This window comes from Paramormyrops kingsleyae, chromosome 2 (assembly GCF_048594095.1).
Source record: "Paramormyrops kingsleyae isolate MSU_618 chromosome 2, PKINGS_0.4, whole genome shotgun sequence".
In the NCBI taxonomy this organism is placed as follows: domain Eukaryota; kingdom Metazoa; phylum Chordata; class Actinopteri; order Osteoglossiformes; family Mormyridae; genus Paramormyrops; species Paramormyrops kingsleyae.
In genome coordinates this window covers 20,821,748-20,843,962 of record NC_132798.1, presented here as the reverse complement: position 1 = coordinate 20,843,962, position 22,215 = coordinate 20,821,748, and the positions used below count along the sequence as shown (strand labels likewise).

The following is a 22,215-nucleotide window of genomic DNA, read 5'->3' as shown; positions in this document are numbered from 1 at the left end:
CTTGGTTGGTGACCTTGCTGATTATATGCTGGTTTATGTCTTTGGATGCGATCCACATACAAGGTGGGGGCTGGTAAATCCATAAACCAAGGGAGGCTTAACATTTGGCAATTTTTATTCTCTTCCAGTGGCCCCCGGCATAAAGAAGCATGTCAATGGGTTCTTTTTTATTTTGGAAATGTCTGTGTAAAACATTTTTTCCCTTGTACAGTGTTTAGATGATTATTACTAAAAAAAATAAGCATTTTCCTTTTGTACATATTGTATAAAACCATAAACATGGTTTTCTCTTTATTTCCTTTTATATACAAATGGGAAATCATTATGAAAGTGCCCCTTAATCATAAAAAACTAGAATGTTATATGTACAGTACAATTCATATTTTTCACTTGTGCATAAGTCTTTAGTATGTTTAATGCACATCCTACATACAAACATACAAAATGTGTACAAAATTATAACTCCTTGCCGCCTGTCACTTAATGCGACCGGGAACCTCAGAATGGCATGAAAGCCAGACTTGGGCTGGCAGGCCTGCCCTGAGGAACCTCTGTGGGGCGCCGTTGAGCTTGTCTGCCGAGGCCTGAGGGACTCCTGGAGGCCTTAAGTCCCATCTCAGCCGTTTCATATTGTGTGTATCCTTTGCTTTCATGCAGATACAAACACAGGATAGAGTTTATCCAGGATGCGAATCGGCAGCTGACGACGTAGCCGTCAGTTCTACGGCTCTCACAGCAGCATGAATGTCATCTGAGGAGGTTAACAGCCTTAACCATCTTAGCTTTGTACCCTTCAGATTTGAGACTACTGCAAAACACCTTTAGATTCAGTCATGACCTAACTGATTTCTTCATGAAATGTGTAGAGTTAAGAACGATTTTCTGTTGAACTATTAAAGAAGTAAGGATGAATCTCGGCTTACATGTGGCCTGCTCCTGGATTTTTTTGTCTTGCAGTGCTCAACCTTTTTTCAGCAACAAGGTACATGCAGAGCAGTGCACTGCCTGTTGGCCCTCAACTTGGCTACAGTGGGGTGCTGGGACCCTGCCCCTCTGGTTCGCCTGATTCTTGCTGCCAGGCAGGACCTGCCGTAACCACTGTTTGTCTGCATGCAGGCTTTTCTCTCTGGAAGCTGAGTGGATGTAAAATACATTGGTCACAATGGGGAAAATCCTACACGAGGTTTAAACGAATGATTACCGAAGCTCACTAACACCTGAGCTGAGCTTGTGTAGGACTACACAAAAAAGACACAATGTCTCCTCAATGAAGGGAAAGGGAGGCAGACTGACCTATGGAACGTGACCAATAAAGACACAAATCTGTAAACCGTAAAACAGGCTGTCATTCTACAGTGTAAACAGGTACAGTTGAGGTTTTTTTCTTCATGGGGTTAAATACTGCTGATCTTCCCCTGTTCTGGCCTACAGCTTTCCTGGAGGGAGTCTGAAGCCGAGTTGGTGGGCTCCAACCTCAACATCTCAGACCCACTGTAGCCATCAAGCAGGCCAGCTCTGTGAGTGTCCTCTCTGCCTTTTCATAGGTCATTTAAAGCCAGGAAGTTAGCGACATGAAGCAAGGCATGACACCTACACTCAGTGGGCACTTTATTTAACCCTACGTATTATAAAGTAGGACCCCCTACACTCCTGCACAGTCCTGTTGTAATGTGTGGTTATTTTTGCACTTGTAGCCTTCCTGTTCAGTTTCTCTGATTAACAAGGTCCTTTCAGCCTTAGAAGTTGCATGTACAGAATGCTTTTGTTCACGACTCTGGACTTTGTAAACCGTAGACACCGTAGTGTGCAAAAATGTCAGAGCAAGCCATAGCTGTTCAAATGCTTGGCTAACTGGAGCTCCTGACCCTGTGTGTCTGCTGTATGTGTTCAGCTGCAGCCACAGGATCGATCGTTTGAGTGACTGAGCAGATATACCTAATGAAGTGGCCACTGAGTGTATGTACCTCTGATCAGCCACTGGGGGGCACTCTGTCCATTTAAACTTGGCTGGAATAATGCTACTACTACATTCTGCTGCTATGGGGACTTCTGTTCACTATGACCCCTACATCAGCAGGAGGTGCTCTTGTGCTGTTCCACCCAGATAATGCCAATACAGCAAATGGGCTGCACAAGAATCATCACAAAGTAACAGCAGTCCGGTCAGATAATGGCAGCCGAATCCTATATGCAGCTTCATTTAACCGCCATTCGTACAGCTGAAGCTTGGGAAAGCTTCAGTGAATGGAACAATGGGGCAGCTCATCCTTGATCTATATGTGCCTCTGAATGGCGTCTCCGTTTGGGCAGGGTCACCTTGCAGTCGTATGCTGGAATCCAGAGCCCTGCATGTCTAAATTCAGAAGCACCCTCCCCACTCAGCCAGATGCCCCCCCCAGGAATTGTACGTCCTGTAAACAGTTACTTGTAAAAACAAAAAGACAGCAACAAACAAATATGTACATCTTTCTAAAAAAATTAACTTTTCATTCAAAAGTTATAGATATATAAATATACTTCTCCCCAAACAGTTTTTTTGTTTAAAAAAAAAAATAAAAATCATTCTTTGGGTTCATCCTCACCAACACCTGCCTCGTTTGTGCATAGCTGTGTTCAGGTATAACCAGAGCCTCCCATCAGCAGCCTGCTGAACATCTCACACTAAAGCATGACAGGCCTCCCATTTGGCAGGTAACTCTTAAACGGAAGCAAACAGCGAAGGCATTGAGTGCCCCCTAACCCCCAATCAGCGTATAACTGCCATGTCCACAGGTTTAGAAGCGAGTCAATGAGAAGCTATGAGAAAACATGTTTCGTGAGCCCAAAAACACAGCATGCAAGCGACGCCAACAGGAAAACTCCTGGCTACATGTTAACCTGATGCAGCCGCTGCTATCAAAAGATGAGCCACAAATCATTTAGCACTTTATCATAAATACCCGAGCGTGCTTATATGTGTATATAAACACACAAGCATTTCCTTAACATTCAGTATCTGTAAAAAATGTCCTGCCCTGAGTGACTAATGAGCTTCTCTCATTATTTTTTACTCCTGTGTAAAATAACGATAGAGGCTCAGCCAGCTAACTCCCGTGTAACGTAACGGTAGCAGTACAGCCAGCTAACTCCCGTGTAACGTAACGGTAGCAGTACAGCCAGCTAACTCCCGTGTAACGTAACAGTAGCAGTTTAGCCAGTTCAAATTAAGACTGTCTATATTTCCCTTGTTAGCTGCAAGCTACTCTCATACTGGCAGGAATTCATGGTTGACCCCCCCAACACGTGGCCCCTGTCTCCCCTGCTGCCAGTTTCAACCACACTTCGTGTTCCTCCCAAACATGAGGTTACCTGTATGCCTCATTACCAGGGGAAAGCTGTACACATATCTATATGGAATATAAATATGCTATCTGATAATCCTTACATGCTGTATCTGAACCTGATTTCTAATCAAAGATATACTTTTATAGAAACAAAAAATGCAATTGCACTTGCTCTAATTTAAACCAAACCTGTTTTAAGAGGATTGCCAGTCTCATTTTGCTGTGCTCTGTCCCTGACTGTGTCTGCAGTCCATGTTTTTCAGGGACACACGTGACAAGATACTCCTGGAAATTGTCCCAGTCCGAGCATTTTCACAGTCTCCCTGGACCATTTAGGGGCCGGGCCGGGCTTAGCCCAGCTGGTCATTGCAGTTCTCTTTCCTGTCCAAACACTGAAGCCGGGACCTGTCAGAAATTTTGTGATGCACTTCCTGTCATGTGACGGGCTCCCTGGGAGGTTCTTGGAGACAGCACACATCAGCTTTTCAGTGCTGGTCCTCAGCTAACAGTATCACAGAGGCTGTGCTCCCCCCCCTAATATTTAAATGATCCTGAGAAGGTGGTTGAACCTGGCAGCAACCCTTGTGGAAATAAAAGGAAAATTTGCCATCCTCTGCCCTCCTGGCTGGAGGTGCAGGCAGAAGTTTAAATAGAGAGATAGTTCTGGAGAAATTAGTCACTGCTGGCTGAGGAGCACAGGTCTGGCCATTAGAGGGCCTTGTCGTGCTGGGGCACCAATCGCAACCCCACCCCCCCAGTGCATGATGGGGAGAAAGATAAAGTGCTAAATGATGGTGACAGCCTGTCAGCCTGTCCACTTCTCACTTCTCACTCTCAGATTGCTGTCTGCCTCCTGGCTTTGTTCTACACATCGCCTGGTCCAGGGGTGGCCAGCTCTTCTCACCAGCTGAAGGGTGCTCAGCCCCCCCCTTTCAGTTTATTTATGTAATGATATGGATAGCAGGTCACCTGACCTTGTGTTTCAGGTGAATTAAGTGCTTATTAAAATGTATTTAAAGGCCGCTGGGCTGCCGCTCTTGGCCACCCCTGGCCTGCCTCCCTGACTTCCTCTCTTATGAAGCCCATGTCACTTTGGTTGATTTCTTTCCCCACCCCCGCCTGTCAATTCTTCTTGAAGAAGGAGAACAACTTCCTGTCCCCATTGGCTAGGCGCGGAGGCCTCCTGCAGGGGGCGTCCCGCCTGGCCGGTGAATCGGATAGGGAGTGTGACGACGCCCTGCCCTCCTGCCGGTGCTGGTCCATCAACTGCTGGTCGATCACCCGGTGCATGTCATCCTGGGGGGGTGACACAAAGGTGTGAGGGGAGAGGCAGGAAATAATGGGTAGAGAGGTGGGTAGAGAGGTGGGGAGAGGAAGAGGACCAATGGCTGAAGAGGTGGGGGGGGGGGGGGCTGAGAGATTACTTCCAAATTATCTTGGAATGGCTGGGTATGACTGGGGGGGACATGGAGGAAAAGGATGTAGAGCTGGATGCAGGGGGAGATGGTGCAGAGGGAGGCTCACCTCAAACGGAAGCAAGAGGGAGGTACCACAAGGGTGGGGGGGTGGTACGGAAGCGGAGTCAAGGCCACTAGATCAGAAACCACAATAGCCACACAGTAAAGAGCCCTGAGGAGGCAAACTGCAGCCAGAGGAAGGAGAAGACAAAGAAGAGGAGGAGGAGGGAGGAGGAGAGAGAGAGAGGACAGAGCTGCCTGTTAAGGAGGACGGATGAGCAGGTAGGGAGATCACAGGCGCACTGGCCAACGGCAACACACACACAGTCCAAGTCATGATTCTCCGGTCCGGAAAGCTGCCATCCCATGCAAGAGAGACTTAACTCTATAATGTTTGTGTTATAAAATTTCATATAACTTCACAAATGCAGATTTCTGCGGATAGCCTAGTCATGCCCCCATGGCACTTCCACAAGCTCTCATGAACTAAGTGTGTTTGTTTGTTTGTTTATTGTTTATTTCAAACATATTCACATTCACCATATTTACATAACATATTTCCAGTCTTTTATGTTTGAAAATAAGCTGAAGTATAACCTTATGTAGCCCCACCCCCATACAATTATTCACACTTTAAACAAAGACAACACAACAAAACAACACTATTACTTTCATATAAAGAATGAACACACCAAATGACACATTTCTTTCAAAAGGTAAGTTTTGGGATTACCATTACCATTACCATTAAGCATTACCATTACCATTACCATCCGGAGGTAAGCTGCTCTTCTTCATCCTCATATTTATTTAGAATTTGTACTTTATATTTTCTTTTAAACTGACATATTTTTACTTTGTTTTAATTCTTCTGTTAAACTGTTCCATAATTTTACCCCTGTTATTGAAACACACAATGGATTTTTAAATTCCCTCTTAAATTATATCCTCCCTCTCTCTCTGAAAACAATTTCGTTATTTTATTTGGAGGCAAGTTATTTCTCACTTTCAATATTATCTGTGCTGTTTAAAACTGGATCAAATCTGAAAATTTTATACCTCCCATTTTTATAAAGAGTCCATTTGTATGATCTTTGTCTCCTACTTTATTTATTAATCTAATGGCCCTCTTCTGCATTATATTTATTTTTTGCAGGTTACTTTTATATGTTTCCCCACACTTCTACACAATAGCTCAAATATGGTAAAAGTAATGTACATTATAAGGTATACAGTAATTTCAGATTTAAGATATGCCTTGTTTTCCCCAGGACGGCCAGGCTCCGTGCCAGCTTCCCCCGAACATATTTAATGTGTGGTTTCCAGCAGATTTTGTGGTCTAACATCACACCAAGGAATTAAATTTCCTTTCCATGTTTACATTATCAATACATATTTTACTTCCATATTTCTCTTATATTTTCCAAATAACATAAATTTAGTTTTATCTAAAATTAATGACAATTTATTTATATCAAACCATTTTTTAATGTTATTAATTTCCTTTGTGATTACCTCCAAAACCTGCTGCACTTCCACCCCAGAACAAAAAATGTTTGTGTCATCTGCAAATAAAACAATTTTTAATATATTCGATACTCCACAAATATCATTTATATACATTATAAACAATTTTGGACCTAAAACTGATCCTTGAGGTACCCCACATGCTATATTCTTAAATCTAGATTTATGTTGATTTATTTGTACAAATTGTTGCCTGTTATATAGCTCTTTAACCAGTCCAATACAATACCTCTGAAACCATACTTCTCAATCTTTCTAATCAATATATCATGGTTGACTGTGTCAAATGCTTTCTTTAAGTCTAAAAACACTCCAAGTGCATACCTCTTATTATCAATACATTCTGTTATTTCTTCTACCAAGTCCATCAATGCCAAGGCTGTCGATCTATTATTCCTAAATCCATACTGGCTATCTGTAAACAAATCATGTTTCTCAACAAAACTATCAAAGTGTTTAATAAATAGTTTTTCTAATATTTTAGAGAACTGAGAAAGTACTGATTTCGGCCTATAATTCGTAAAGTGGTGCTTTTCTCCTGCTTTGTAAATGGGAACAATTTTTTATATTTTCATTTTGTTTGGAAAAACCCCAGTTTGGGCATAAGATTTCAACAATACAGCACAGTGCCATGTGACCTGTGCTCCTGTGAACTCTGACCTACCTGCCAGGCCTCAAGTTGCTGTGACAGGTTGAGCTTCTGCTGGATGGCATCCAGCAGCTGGCTGTTCAGGGACATGATGTCAATCTTGCACTTGGCTAGTTCCATCTCCACCGCCTTCTTCCTGTGTGTGAGCGGAGAGAGAGAGAGAGGGCTGGGATGGTGCAGGGCGGACACACTTACAGTGGTAGCTGGGGGTTTACAGTACAGACAGGAGAGGGATCATTGCTGCTTCTCCAGTTTCATGCTTGCATGTCTCAGGCAGGCAGTTGAAATGAGTATGAGCCTATTCACTCTGTCATGGCTTGTGTGCGACAGCAATGAACTCAGCTCGAAGCGGTCATGTGCTGTGTCATCCACTATTGATCCGTTAGTGACAGAGAAGGTCACCAACATCACATCAATAATCTGCAGTGTGGAGAGCCGTCAGCCAAGTCCTGCATGGAATGACTTTCACTCACACTCTGCTTTTTAGGGTTGTGTTGCATTGGTCCAGGTCAGGTGGAGAAATATGGGATCCTGTGAGATCCTGGTCCAGTGTCTTAGCCTGCACCCAATGCTCACTCTGTGTTGTGCCTTCTGTATCAGTTATGTATGGAACATGCACTGGAGCTACTCGCAGTGACTGCTCTTCGCCACATGGTGGTGCTACATACGTTATAAATGTTACATTCAGTATCCAATCATTTGCCATGTGCCTGTTTGATAATTGAGATAAGTGCCTGATTTATAAAATAGGGGTCATTCTACTGCCCATTTTGGCTTCTGGGCAATAACCATACTTGGCAATTGCTTCATCGCGGTCCCGGATGGCGCTCTGCAGCTGCTCGCTGGGCTCCCGCACCTCCGCCACTGTTCTCAAGTGCTCGGTTTCCTCGCGCACGGTGCATAGCTCCAGCGACAGCAGCGCCACCTGCAAGAGGGGAGGAATAAACACAGCAGTCAGGCATTGGTGAGTGTCCTCCTGTCTTAGTCATATAGGTGACTCACTGACCTGGTTGTGGAGATGCAGCGCCTCCTCCTGGCTAACTCGGACCTTCTCCTGCTCGCCCTCACACTGTTCCCTGAGAGTCCGCAGCTCCTCGCTCAGCTTCCGTATTTGATCCTCGAGCGCCTCTTCGTCACTGCGCCGCGAGCCCTGCATAGGCACAGGTATTTATATACACACAGACATGCACACCAGTCTTCCTGGGGTCTTCCCATTTACTCAAACACTAAAAAGTAGTCCTTATGGGTAAATGAATATCTGCATAGTGTTTGTGATATAGATGTATAGATTATACCAGTGATTATACCTCCCAGCCAATAAAGAACACAGAATAGCTGGTATAAGTGTGCTGGGAAGGAGCAAAAATGACTGGGGGTCCCCAAGGACTGGGCTGAAAAGCACTGGTTTATACCATGCATGGAGTAGGTATAGGTCTGTTTTTGTACCATTTGTATGCTCAGTGTAACCTGGCTCCTTTCTGAACGCTTTGGGTCACCAGCACAGGTGTTGGCTCTAAGTCTGCATACACTTCCGTGTGTCTCGCAGCGCTCATTACCGTGGACTCGTTGCCATCCAGCAGGTTCTGCGTGAGCCTGCGCAGCTCCAGCAGGCTAGCGTGCAGGCTGCCCGTTGGCACATCCTTGGCGGAGGATGTTTCAGACGACTCGTCCATGGAGGAGTCGGTGGAAAGTGCAGAGTCGGTGACGTCGTTGCCTCGCAGGTGAGAGCAGAGGGACCGTACCTGGCAGTAGGCCTCCCACATCTGCAGCCGCAGCTGGGCGTGGCAGAACAGAAATCAGACACAGCGAATGGCACGCTGATCGCCGGCAGTATGGGGCAAAGAGCAGTTAAGTCTCCGTGAGACGGGTTTTCCTGCAGAAGGCCTTGGAGGATCCACCTACTGGGCTAGCCTGTTAGCGCGCACAGCCAGTCATACCTATAGAACCACCAGGCCTACATACAAGAAAATGTTAGGATATCCATGTGATTCTGGGAACTACTAAAATGACAGTTGTGTCGCATATGTGTGTTTAGTAAAATGGTGTCCCATTTGCATGCTTGTGAGAGCGCACAAAGTGTTTACACGTGTGCAAGAGCAAGTGTTCATATGCACGTGAGCATACACGCGTTTGTGTGAAAGATGACACACAAACGCATGAGTGTCCCCGGGACGTCACCTGCTCCCTCTCCTGCTCCAGCTCCTCCTGCTCCATGCTCTGCTCGATCTCGCACAGCAGGCTGGGGGTGTGCACACTCAGGCCCTGTAGGCTGCGCTCCTCACTGATCTCCTCCAGGCGCTCGCTCAGCTGCCGGTGCGACAGCCTCACCTCCTGCAGCTCCTCCTGGCTCTGCCTCAGCTGCCAGGCACAGTGGGGGTCAGGGTGGCACAGCCAGTCTGGGGGGGGGGCTCTCAATGTTGCAGCCAGTGTGTGTGATAATTGGAAGGACAGCAAGTTAACAGTAACTGGCCAAGGAGCTTGTGTTTTTGTTTCATTATAAAATTGACGATGTCATAAGTGACAAATTGGGGCAGTGAATTACCTCAGTGAATTACCAGCAGGGAAATTGCATTTACAGGTTTTTTTGTATAATGCAACTTATCATACTGCTTCTGGGACGTACAGTATGTGTAATACCACTGAGTATCCTTTTCTTTAATTACAATGAATAGCAATACAGAGAGAACAAGAGGTATGGCAGTTAGGGAGCAGCACCAAGACTCTGGCAGTTACACTGGCCTCCCTACTTTTGAAGAGATTAAATACAGCTGCCTGCTCAGTCTCATGGTGTTAATCTGTAAGGCCGAAATGAACCAATAAGAATAATAATTATGAATAACCCCTAGATGAGAAATATTCTGCTGTAGTGCAATATAAATAGCATATGTATCTATAATTAGTCATAAAAGCATGAGCCTCTGTGCCTGAGGTCACCAGTTTGAGCCTTGGCCTCAGCGGAACGGTCACATGTCCATGGGCCCTTGAAGAAGACCGTTATCCCCCTGCTCCCTGGGCGCCGCACACTGGCTGACTCTGCGCTGTTACTCCAAAGTGTGCTCTCACCTGTATGTGTGTTTGTGTATCTCATGGAGAGCAAGATGGGGCAAAGTGAAGAGAGGATTTCTACATGGGGATTAATAAATTATCACTGCAGATACATGTCTACTAGTCCTGGTGTAGTAGGAGGTAGCATGGTGATTAACAATGCAGTGTTGAAACATGCTATAGCAGGGTTTTTCAAATCTGGACCTCGATTCCAAATCCAGGCCTTGTTTTCAGTTCTCCCAGGTAGTTAGTTTAATAATTACTGACTCTGATTGGTCAGATGCTTCACACCTGGCTCACAGGTAAAGGAAGGCTGGAAAACCAGCAGTGCTCGGACCTCGAGGACCGTGATATGAATAATAGGGTGCCATAGTATATTTGAACACTTAGCAAAACAGCCCCAAGGAAACACTGAGCTGAAAAGCCATTTGAAATGGTAGTTTGCTTTGGTAGCAAAGGAATACATGGTCATTACAGCCCTGTCAAAAAATATCTGCTGCACATTTTCATGTATTTTATTACTATGTTACTTAGCTGACATTTTCACCCAAAGACACTTTCAGTGTACATTTCAGACATTTATAAATGTGAGAATTTGCTAGGGCAGCTCATGTTAAGAGTCTCAGCAGTACAGATCTATCCAAGGTTACATCCAACCTATGTTGATGTAGCCTATGTGCTTAACCAGACTCATACCTTCTCACTTGGATAAACAGAAAAACTACTTGCTTACCTAGAGCATTTTTAACGAGCACAGGTCATATCTACCACAAATAAGCAGGAGAGCCCAAAAAATGGGTGGCCTAATAGTTAGGAAAGGACACTTGTAATTGAAAGATTGCTGGTTCAAATCCACGACCAGCAAAGTACCACTGAGGTACCCGGAGCAAGGTACTGCCCCCCAAGCACTGCTCCCTGGGCGCTGAATTGTCTGCCCCCTGCTATGTTACATAGTGACATAAGGGTTAACCCTCAAAATGACAATAATCTTGCAGAGCACCCTGATATATTAAACATTTTAGGAGGTTGACAAATACACAAAATCATCTATGTACATGAACAGAATTCTTCTGTTAATGAGACTTCAGAAGCAACCCCTCAATTAAAGCCAGACAGTAATGTTTATGAGGGACGGAAACCATTTGCCCTCCTTCAAAACCTGCGCTTACGGCAGGCTGCTCCATCTTAAACGTGAGCACTTCTGTGGGGGGTACACTGTGGGGGGTACACTTTGCCAAATGAACAAGGAAAACTTGCCAACTAGCTAATACTCTAGTTGAGTAGAAACTAGTAGTTCAATTTGCTATATTATGTCTTGTTCCAAATGAGAAACAGAAGTGGGGATTTATGGCAGTTAAGAGATTTTTAAGACAGACTACAAAATTTTAGGAACAGGGCTGGGTCAGCATTCTTTGATTTTACGTAAAGGGAAAGTAATTACTTGTCATTGTTGACACCCATAGTACACAACAAATTGTGTCCTTTACATTTAAGACTTATGGCTGTGTTCAGAAGATATGCAGTGGTGAGGTCTGCACATGCACAGTGATTAGTAAGGATACCATATGACAAGAAAACAGACAAAGACAATGCCTTCATACTACCAGTCAAACAATAATCAGCAACTTATTGTGCTTTATTATAAACTGATGACAACCTATGTAATTAGAACAGCCTTAATTTTAGACTCCTCAGAACTGCCACCTTTTACAGTGATTACATCAAACCCTAGACACTACATTAAATAAGGACTGGAGCTACTTTTCTGAAAGTGCTCACTAATGAACTGCATAGCTGGCCCTGTAGCCCTGACCTTTCTATCCAGTCATCCCAGACCTCCACGAGGCTCATGCCATGGGTCCAGCTCCTACTTTTAAATTCCATCCCCCATGTTCAAGTAGTTCTGACATTTACAATGAACACTTTGTTTGACGTTTACCCAAAACTTAAATGTACAAACAAACTTGACTGGCACTGTGTATCATATTTACACTATCAATTCACCACAGCGAACCCCACACCGCCCCCTCGCTGCGCCATACACTCCCTTACCTAACAGGTCGATCCGACATACAAAATACGCAAAACGCCATTCGCTAAACCACCCCAGAGCAACATTTGTTATTTAAACATCCTCTCATCATTGAGCTGAATGTATAATATCCTAAAACGAAGAAGGCGACACAGGACGACCGTTACCTGTAGGTCCTTCTCGCGACACTGACTCTCCAGCTCGAGGGTGTGCTCGCGCAGCTTGTCTATCGTGGAGTGTAGCAGCACGTTCTCCTCGAGAGCTGTTTCCACGTGCCGCTCCAACTCGCGCTTGCGCTCTGACAGCATCTTTATCTGCCCGAAGGAAAAACCAACAACCAGAGTGCTTCACTTTGACTGCTCAGAAATTCCTCATATTCCGTTTTAATCCTATTTCTTCCCCCCCCCCTCCCACCTCTTGACCCATGACTCAGGCGCTGAGGTGAACTAAGTAGATGTTTAAGGAGATTAAAATGCTCCCCCTGTTCGGAGGAATGCTCGTTGCCTAGGACCTTCGTGCGCGTGGTTGGTGGGCGAAACCCTCTTGTTAATTAAAGAATTTCCCAACAACGCCATAGACAGGGCACGGACACACTTTTAATTAGATTTAGCTTAGTTTAGAGCCGTAGTTTAAAGCCTGATTGTGCAGATTCATGTTTACTGTCTTGCGGCGGTTATCTTTCTCATTCTCGAAAATTGCATTTACTTAATTTGGAAGAAAATACTGGAAATCTTTAACATCTGATTGATTTATGCTTGCCCAGTATCCTTTTGAAAACCCTGGTACCAATTCAATACATACGCAGGGCATCAGGAAGTGCTTAAAAAATACAGAATATATATAGTCACTTTATTACTAAAAATGTACGCGTTTCTGGTTGTTTCTGTCCCGACTTTCCTATAGTATCAATCTTTGCTTGGAGTACAGGATGCCCTTTACATCATTGTGAGAGGAATTTTGCTGACTTGACCTAAACTATCAGCGTGAGTACATCCAGTTAAAAAAAAAAAACAGCCTGCTCTAGTTAGGAGACCAGTGTTTGGTATCCCTCATCCTGCTATGACCTATATCTGTTAACCTACTTCAGGATAAAATGCTGGAATGGTGCTCTGCACACCTCTGCACCAAAACGCACATTCACTTTACCGTAGATATAGTTCTCCCATGGAAGTTACCCTGAAATGGGCATCACCTTCTGTGTTTCGAGGTTTATTTTTTAATGGTTTTAAGCAGAGTGTTGGAAAAAGGAGCCTCATCCGAGCCAACTGACTTCCCAACGGAGATGTGGGATGATTATTGGGAAAATGGTGCGGTAAGAGTGAGCGCCGTGGCAGCCTGCGTGCTCATGCAGTCTGCACCCCCGCTCTGTACAGCATGTGGGTTCCCTCCAGTAGTGCTGATTGGCACCCCCAGTCCAAGGACGTGTGGTTTAGGGGGCTGGTGTCCCTGAATTGCCATATTGTGTGTATATGCAAGCACCAGGCTCCCTGCAACTCGGCACTAGATAAGCGGTTATGGAAAATGGATGGGTGGAGAAAGCAAACAGAGAAGGGTGTTTCTGAGAAGGTCTGTATATGTCCATAGGAGCATATACAAATGATACATTCCTGGTGCTGAGGTAGGAAGCTCATATATTCTGTCACTCTGGCTAAAGATAGTGCTCCTCCTGTGCTAATTACTGCTGGGGTCTGCAGTGTAAAGTTATGTCCTCTAATCAGACTACAGGCTGATTCGTACTTCTCCGCACGTGTGCATGTAGACAGTGCACACGTAGCTCTGGACACACTGCGCATGTGCCAGCTCATCCTCCTCAATATCCATATTGGAATGACGGAGCAAGTATGCAAGGTGTGCATGCGCACAGTGTGTTTCCTCTATGACACGCAAAGTATGCGGCTTAACCGAAGAACTATGAGCGTTTCTGTGTCTGCATAGGCAGTTCGGATGCACGAGTGCTGAACACGTGCAAAGGAGTATGAAGCAACACCAAGCTTTCACAGGAAATGTAGGAATTATGTAGATAAAAGATGCAGTCTTGTAGTCAGGCCTAATCACCCAGAGCCTTTAATAATTCGTTTTTTGATTATTGCAAGCTTGATAAAGTCATTATTAAACTTTACACACAGTAGACGTGCTACATGAATTTCATATTTTTCATTTATGAATATATGAACTTTGTCTTTGGTCAGTATTTAACTTTTTTTTCCCCTTCCAAGTGTAATGTGAGTTTAACACTGGTATTTAATTATGAGAGCCACAGAATCCTATGCAGTCAAACATAAACACCATCCTCATACGCTGTTTCAACCTCTGGAAAAACAGGGAGAGGGGAAAAAAGTGTTTTTTAAAGCCATGCTTAGGGTGTTGTTCTCTTTTTGGAAAAGTGAAAATGCGTTTACTGTCCATTAAACAGCTGTACACCCCGAACCCGGTCCTGCATGTCTTACTCAGACCTTCAGAGCTGGCACACCTTTCCAGCAAAGCTGCAGTAAGCTGTATATTACGGGGACCTTTCTTTCTGTGACCCCATAGAGCACTGACGTATATATATTAATATGGATTGATCACAGCAGTCTGTGCTGAACTCACAGAACTACCACCTTAATGTATAATCAGCTGATTTCATATTGTTTAGATTGGATTGACTATGACCTTGAACTCAATATGTTGATTTTGGGATCATGACTTGAGTCAAGGAATAGGACGAATGTCTTGGGAGATTCAATAGCCATGAATGAATGGAGAGACCGCTGTTCCAGTGCTAGAATGAATTATGCTCCATCACAACATCATAGAGTCTCCTGGAAGTGATCATTTGGTGAGAGGTCCTCCAGGTCTGCAGACAATGGAGTGGTCTGTCTTGCTGCTACGGGTGAGACTGTGAAAATTGGCGCACCCCATCTCACTGTTATGGGTGATTTTGCAGAAAATGAGCGGCCCTTCTCTGCATTATGGCTGAGTTTGCGGAATTGGAGCGGCCCGTCTTGGTGTTTATAGAAGATTTTATCCGGACATCAACATTTTGACTAGTGTTGCCCAAGCACCCAGCTTCCGAAACCGTGGGCACCAAAAAGATGGACAAAAAGACAGCTTCACCTCAGGTTTGTACAGTGGAAATCCGCTTCCAGGCCATATGGCCAGTCAGTACCAGCCCTTCAGTCATTTCCTCGAATCGTGATTCTTATATATTGTGTCTTACTGACTGGCTGCTAAATTGTCAATAGTGCAGTCTTAATTGTCCAAACTTGAGGTCCATGTTTGTTTCAGACTAATGGATAGCAGGCATGCAGATGAGCTAATACGAATATTTATCTACTTACTTCTAGTCCTTGCTGCTCCAATCAGGAAAAGGGACACAAACAAAGGGAGTGTAATTGAGAATAATAGCAATATGTGGATTTATGGGAGGCTTTCTTAGCCTTGAGAGTGGTCGCATATAGAAAACAAATCGTGTTTACTTTTTAAAACATCTATCTGTGAATTTCTACACCTTATCGTGGAGTATCCAGGAACATTTTGACAATCGTGAATAGATCCATATTGTCACATGAACTGCATACATCTAACTAGAGGAACCTGCATGAACTTGGCATTATCTGTGTTTGTCTTTGTGGATTCCCATTGCATCATGTAGGTGTGACGTGAGGGTGCCGGTGGCCTCAGCAGAGCTGTACACGAGGCTCCGTGTGGCCTAGGCCTCTCTCACCTCGGCCTGCAGGCTCTCCAGGCGTGACGCATGCTGGCTGCTAGCGGCGTTCTTCTCCCGGAAGTCATCGCGGAGTGAGTGGACCTGAGTGGACAGCTGCCTCTCCACTTCCGCAGCCTGCGGAGGTACAGAGGAACGCACGTGTGAAACGACTAAGCGAGATGAGGTCGAAGTCCCACAGGCCGCAATTCTTCCCCTCCCTCTTGCCTCACAGCAGCATCCATCAGCTTGGCCATTACAGAACCAACGTGAAGCAGGCGAAGGCGAGTTTCTAGCCTTTGATGCGCTCACAGAGCCGATCGAGTTTCATCAGCGCCACATCGCGCCGCGCCATCCAGCCATGTCAGGTCGCTCGCGTCGCCAAAATGGGAACGTATCCCGTCAGGGCTGCATACTGTGAGGTATTTTCTAGCTAGCAGCCTGTAGCTTTGCCTTCTCTGTGTGGGAGTCTGTCCGGCTCCAGGACCTGCTGCCAGAAGCTGACAGCTCAACAGATCTTCTGGCTTGAGTCATCCCAGTGTGGTGTGACAGGGATATATATACTCACACATAATCAAGTATAAGGCAATACCTCACCAGTCCGTCATTCTCGCTCTCATCCTCTCTCAAACACCCACATGAGAAAATTAATTGTCCTCTATATATTTACTCAATGCAGTTTTAAAACCCTCTACTGGAAACACTGCAGATTTCCTGTTTCACCATCAATCGTTCAGACACGCACCGCTTGAGTTAAGAACATCAGCTGTTATGGCACAGAGGCTCTCCCTGATTGTGTTCTGAGTGAGGCTGGACCTTTCCCCTCGGCAGAGTGACACACAGTGTGCTTTTAGTCACAATGAGCTTGACTCTGTGTCCCCACCCCCGGACTCCCTCCAATAAATATACCTTCTGTGTAATGCTACATGCCAGGATAGCATGCAGTTCCTAACCTCTGGGAAAAGGGCTACTATATATTTTCTGTTTTCAACTGATATAGTCCAAGTGGGTTAGACACGGCTGGTGAAATGAAGTGCTGAATATGGCATATTATCCAAACTCCTATACTGCTTCGTAAAACTGAGCTTAGTCAGTATACTATCCAAACTCCTACAACTGCTTTGTAAAACTGAGCTTAGTCGGTATACTATCCAAACTCCTACAACTGCTTCATAAAACTGAGCTTAGTCGGTATACTATCCAAACTCCTACAACTGCTTCGTAAAACTGAGCTTAGTCAGTATACTATCCAAACTACTATACCGCTTCGTAAAACTGAGCTTAGTCAGTATACTATCCAAACTCCTACAACTGCTTTGTAAAACTGAGCCTAGTCAGTATACTATCCAAACTCCTACAACTGCTTTGTAAAACTGAGCTTAGTCAGTATACTATCCAAACTCCTATACTGCTTCGTAAAACTGAGCTTAGTCAGTATACTATCCAAACTTCTATACTGCTTCGTAAAACTGAGCTTAGTCAGTATACTATCCAAACTACTATACCGCTTCGTAAAACTGAGCTTACTCGGTATACTATCCAAACTTCCATACTGCTTCGTAAAACTGAGCTTAGTTAGTATACTATCCAAACTCCTATACTGCTTCGTAAAACTGAGCTTAGTCAGTATACTATCCAAACTCCTTTACTGCTTCGTAAAACTGAGCTTAGTCAGTATACTATCCAAACTTCCATACTGCTTCATAAAACTGAGCTTAGTCAATGTACTATCCAAACTCCTATACTGCTTCGTAAAACTGAGCTTAGTCAGTATACTATCCAAACTATTATACCGCTTCGTAAAACTGAGCTTACTCGGTATACTATCCAAACTTCCATACTGCTTCGTAAAACTGAGCTTAATCAATATACTATCCAAACTCCTACACTCAAACACAGTTAATTTATAAACCTCATTTCCAAAAAGTTGGGATATTTTCTAAAGTGCAATAAAATCAAAAATCTGTGTTTATGTTAATTCATATGAACTTTTAACTGACAAAAGTACAAAGAAAAGATTTTCAACAGTTGTACCGACCAAAGTTATAACTTGATGGCTTCAACACACTCAACAAAAGTTGTGACAGAGTTAAAATAAGTTTGAAAAGTGCACAGAATATTCCAGTAACACTGGTTCGGAAAACTCTACATTAAGCAGGGTGTTTGGTAGCAGGTGAGGTATTAAGTATCATGATTGGGTATAAAAGCAGTATAAAAATAGCATCCATCAAAGGCTCAGTCTTTGCAAGCAAGGATGGGTCGTGGCTCACCCCTCTGTACCAAAATTTGTGAGAATTGTTAGTTCAAATGGAACATTCCTCAATGCAAGATTGCAGAGTATTTAGGTCTTGCAACATTTACGGTACGTAATATTGTGAAATGATTGAGAGAATGCAGAGACATCTCAGTGCGTAAAGGGCAACTTCGGAAACCACTGTTGATGTGCATGAATTTTGAGCCCTGAGGCGGCACTGCCTAAGAAACTGTCATGCTACTGTGACAAATGTAGCTTTATTCTATAGTTTTTCTTGACAGATTCATAAATAACAATTGTTGCAGATCAGAAATGTAATCAGTAAGTGGTTTTGTTATAAACTCAAAACTTTCCAAAAACAAAACATGTTTCAGACCGTGTAAAAGGCGTGTTGATTTCTGGCTGAGATATTCATGGAAACACCATTAGTAGAGGGTAAGGAAGACAAACTGAGGTACCACCATGCAGAGGCTACAGGGCCACCGTCGCGCAGCTGGAGAGGGTTAGGAATCCCCAAAGTAATATCCTCCATTTTTGTTTCTTTACCATAAGAAAACTACACAGAGAAGAAGGCCCAGTTTTCTCAATATCTTCCTATATTAAAAACCCCTGGGAGAACAAAGCAGTCTGCGCTTCTTCAAAATGATCCAGCTAAAGCAACTAGCTATACAAGGCTGATGTGTGAGGCGTGTCCCTAGTATTTTACATGAAAACAATGCAGCTGTTGGGTGAAGATGATTTCTGTTATTATACTGGTCATTGAAGTGCACAACAGTGTTAAAAAGCATATTAGGTTTGTGGTAGAATGCCATGTGACACAGAGCTGTGTGCTTTTCATTACGGATTCTGTTCTCAGATTCCCTAATGTTCCTCTGTCAATCCATGGGTCACGTGAGTCGATCAGTTGATCGGCAGTGTTGGCTTTAGTGCATTTTCGGTGTATTTTCCCTTGACTCCCTTCAGGTAGGACAGTAACACAGGCACTAACTGAAGACAGAATGCAGGTTAGCAGGCAGGACACAGCATCCCACACCAAAGCTTATGGTGTTATACTGTACCTGGCTGTAATTTAGTGTTTGCAAGACAGTACAGTTTGGCATCTCTCCACCAGCAGTGGTGGTTGAAGCCCATGTAGCATTTAGGCAAGCTTCATTGCCGGCATCGCCCCCGCCACCACCATAAACTTCCCAGACTAACTTCATGTTACCCCGACGGGGAGGGAAAGGGGTGGTGATGGTAAAAGGGGAGCAGGTGGGTACGCCCCCTCAGAAGATGTCGCCCTGGGCAAATACCCATCTTGCTCTTGCCAGGATCCGCCACTACCTGCAAGAGCTAACATAGCATACTGTAGACCTGAGTATCCAAAAAAGGGAACCTGTGAGAGCTCCTAGCATGGCATTTTCCAGACCTGAATATCTAGGCAAGGGATCCTGCGAGAGCTCCTAGTGTGGCATTCTCCGGACCTGAGTATCCAGAAAAGGGAACCTGCATGGCATACTCTAGACCTGACATGAGTATCCAGGAAAGGGAGCCTGTGAGAGCTCCTAGCATGGCATACTATAGATCTGAGAATCCAGAAAAGGGGACATGCGAGAGCTCATAGGGTTGCATACTATAGATCTGAGAATCCAGAAAAGGGGACATGCGAGAGCTCATAGCGTTGCATACTATAGATCTGAGAATCCAGAAAAGGGGACATGCGAGAGCTCATAGCGTTGCATACTATAGATCTGAGAATCCAGAGAAGGGGACATGCGAGAGCCCATAGCGTTGCATACTATAGACCTGAGTATCCAGAAAAGGGAACCTGTGAGAGCTCCTAGCATGGCATACTATAGATCTGAGAATCCAGAAAAGGGGACATGCGAGAGCTCATAGTGTTGCATACTATAGATCTGAGAATCCAGAGAAGGGGACATGCGAGAGCTCATAGCGTTGCATACTATAGACCTGAGTATCCAGAAAAGGGAACCTGTGAGAGCTCCTAGCATGGCATACTATAGATCTGAGAATCCAGAAAAGGGGACATGCGAGAGCTCATAGTGTTGCATACTATAGATCTGAGAATCCAGAGAAGGGGACATGCGAGATAGGGCTGAATGATTTATCAGTTTCAAATCGAAATGTGTGACAGTCATTTTCACCAGTCAGAAGTGCCATGCTCATCACGTGTCATTCATGCTCACCAAACAGAAGTGGCCCAAGGTGACTGCGGATCCACCCACAAACAACAAACATGTGAAACCCAAGGAAATTGCTACATTTTACAGTGCAAAAAATATTGATTCCACTGCTGAGCTATAAGTGAATTGCTTACCAATTTCATGGTCAGAGATTATTTACAGAAATGTCTTAATATTAGGGGTTGAAGCATCGTGAGGCATTACTTTGTAAAACTATTCTCACAACAGTTTTAAACACTGGGTCAGATGTGCTACAGGATCCCTATTGTTTTTTTTCCTTACTGGAAATGTTTTATTTTTATTATTTTATTTAAACTAACACAGTCATAGCTTTTGTGATATTTGTTTTACATTCGATTGTTCTCTGCTAATTTAAAAATAAGTAATAAATACATCTTGGAAGAAATTCATATCTTTAAGTTCTTATCCTTGCATTAGAATATGGACCAGTAAATATTTTGATGGTATCTCATGTGGTAATGCTTCGTCATATGCTTTAAATCTATTACACACTGAATATAGAACTGAAGCTTGAATTTTAAACAATTATATAGCAAATCAAATTGCACTCGCAATATCTGTCAGAAAAATTGTGATTAGATATTTTCTCCAAATCGTTCAGCCCTACTGCGAGAGCTACTAGGGTGGCATACCCTAGACTTAAGTATACTGTACAGGAAAAGAAAACTGCCACCTCAAATTCAGCGTCAACGGTGAGAATTGAGTTTTGCTGGGACAGAGGAAGGTAGTGTTTGGAGCATGAAGAACATCATGGAGGAATTTGGGAGGAACCAAGAACACCACAGTCTCCTGATCCAAAGTCTGCCTGTGTGGCCAACAGACAAGTATGGAAGCATGAGAAAATATATTAAGTGAAGAAAGGACAGAAATATAGTCTATGCATCGGGAGCTGAAATTGCAGCCTGATCCTCAGCAGAGCAGCATGCGGTCTCACGCTGCTTATTCTGGTTCCCTCAGTTTAGTCAAATGCTGGACTTGTCTTGCAGGATTAATATAAGGCAGGTTTTAAGTTTCCAAAAGTTTGTCTTCTTTAATTGAATAACTTTTATTTTGACATCTGTGAGTTTATCCTACATTTATAGCAATCTGTAAAAAAAATAAAAATAAATAATAAGTCATGTAAAAGCCCAAATATATGTGAGTTATATTTGGTCTCTCTTTCATTAGGGTCTGAAACGGTGGCACTGCCTGCTGCAGAGCCGGCCTGGGTGATTAAGCTGGATCTGACTCTCGGACCTGCCACAGCTCCCCCTGACAGATCATCCCGGAGCAGAGGGAGGAGGTGACGCCTCTGTTTGATGTTTTCCTCACACAGAGGCATGCTGGGATCTGGGCTGGAACCAGCACCCCAGCCTGTTTAGCTGTCAGACAGCTGTGGTACAGCTTCTATAGACGGTGCTGGCGGCAGAGCCTCTGCTGTCTGGGGGCACAGTCTGCCCTCCGGCACCCCTGGCCTCCTCTAGCTCCAAGCCCCCAGCCCACCAGTCCCACATCTCTGCCGTCCGCTCTGCAGACCTTGGAGGCTACATGTCGTCAGGGCCGCTTGTGGGCTGAGCCTCGGATTCAGCAATTTCCCTTTACAGATTGCTCTCTTTTCTCAAGGAGTAAGAGGTCCAACTCACTGGGTCCCTAATGAGCTGAGAGCCTGAGAGTTTTTGATGTGAACTCCATAACTGCACACCCTCACTGAGCCTTACCTAAGGGTAATGAAGCAGTATAGGTGTTTGGATAGTATACTGACTAAGCTCAGTTTTATGAAGCAGTATAGGAGTTTGGATAGTATACTGACTAAGCTCAGTTTTACGAAGCAGTATAGGAGTTTGGATAGTATACTAAGCTCAGTTTTATGAAGCAGTTATAGGAGTTTGGATTGTACAATGACTAAGCTCAGTATTACGAAGCAGAATAGGCACAGAGATGCTGCATTTAAATAATCCACTGAACATGAGCAGAATCTCAGCTGAGCACATATGAATACACAGAAATCAAAGGCTCCAGATAAACATCTCAAATTATCATAATTACTCCAGCTTCAGTTG

At 44.2% G+C, this 22,215-nt stretch overlaps 1 protein-coding gene across 6 annotated transcripts in view; it reads right to left on the bottom strand.

Moving 5' to 3' along the window:
- Positions 1–123: 123 nt before the first annotated feature.
- Positions 124–22,215, bottom strand: part of bicdl1 (BICD family like cargo adaptor 1) — a 40,390-nt gene continuing 18,298 nt past the window's right edge. Inside the window, exons 3-11 of one of the 6 annotated variants that reach the window (XR_011985977.1) lie at positions 15,740–15,856; positions 12,201–12,347; positions 9,135–9,314; positions 8,513–8,731; positions 7,963–8,106; positions 7,751–7,881; positions 6,972–7,092; positions 3,513–4,619; positions 124–1,133 (exon numbers count right to left, since the gene is read on the bottom strand). Coding sequence is in view for 1 of the 6 variants with exons in the window: in XM_072707835.1 (XP_072563936.1) it covers positions 4,446–4,619; positions 6,972–7,092; positions 7,751–7,881; positions 7,963–8,106; positions 8,513–8,731; positions 9,135–9,314; positions 12,201–12,347; positions 15,740–15,856 (1,233 nt within the window). In the remaining 5 variants the exon portion in view is untranslated. Of the gene's footprint in view, positions 4,620–4,847; positions 4,966–6,971; positions 7,093–7,750; positions 7,882–7,962; positions 8,107–8,512; positions 8,732–9,134; positions 9,315–12,200; positions 12,348–15,739; positions 15,857–22,215 lie in introns of all 6 variants that reach the window. The other 5 variants (XR_011985975.1, XR_011985974.1, XR_011985976.1 and 2 more) reach the window with 5 other exon arrangements.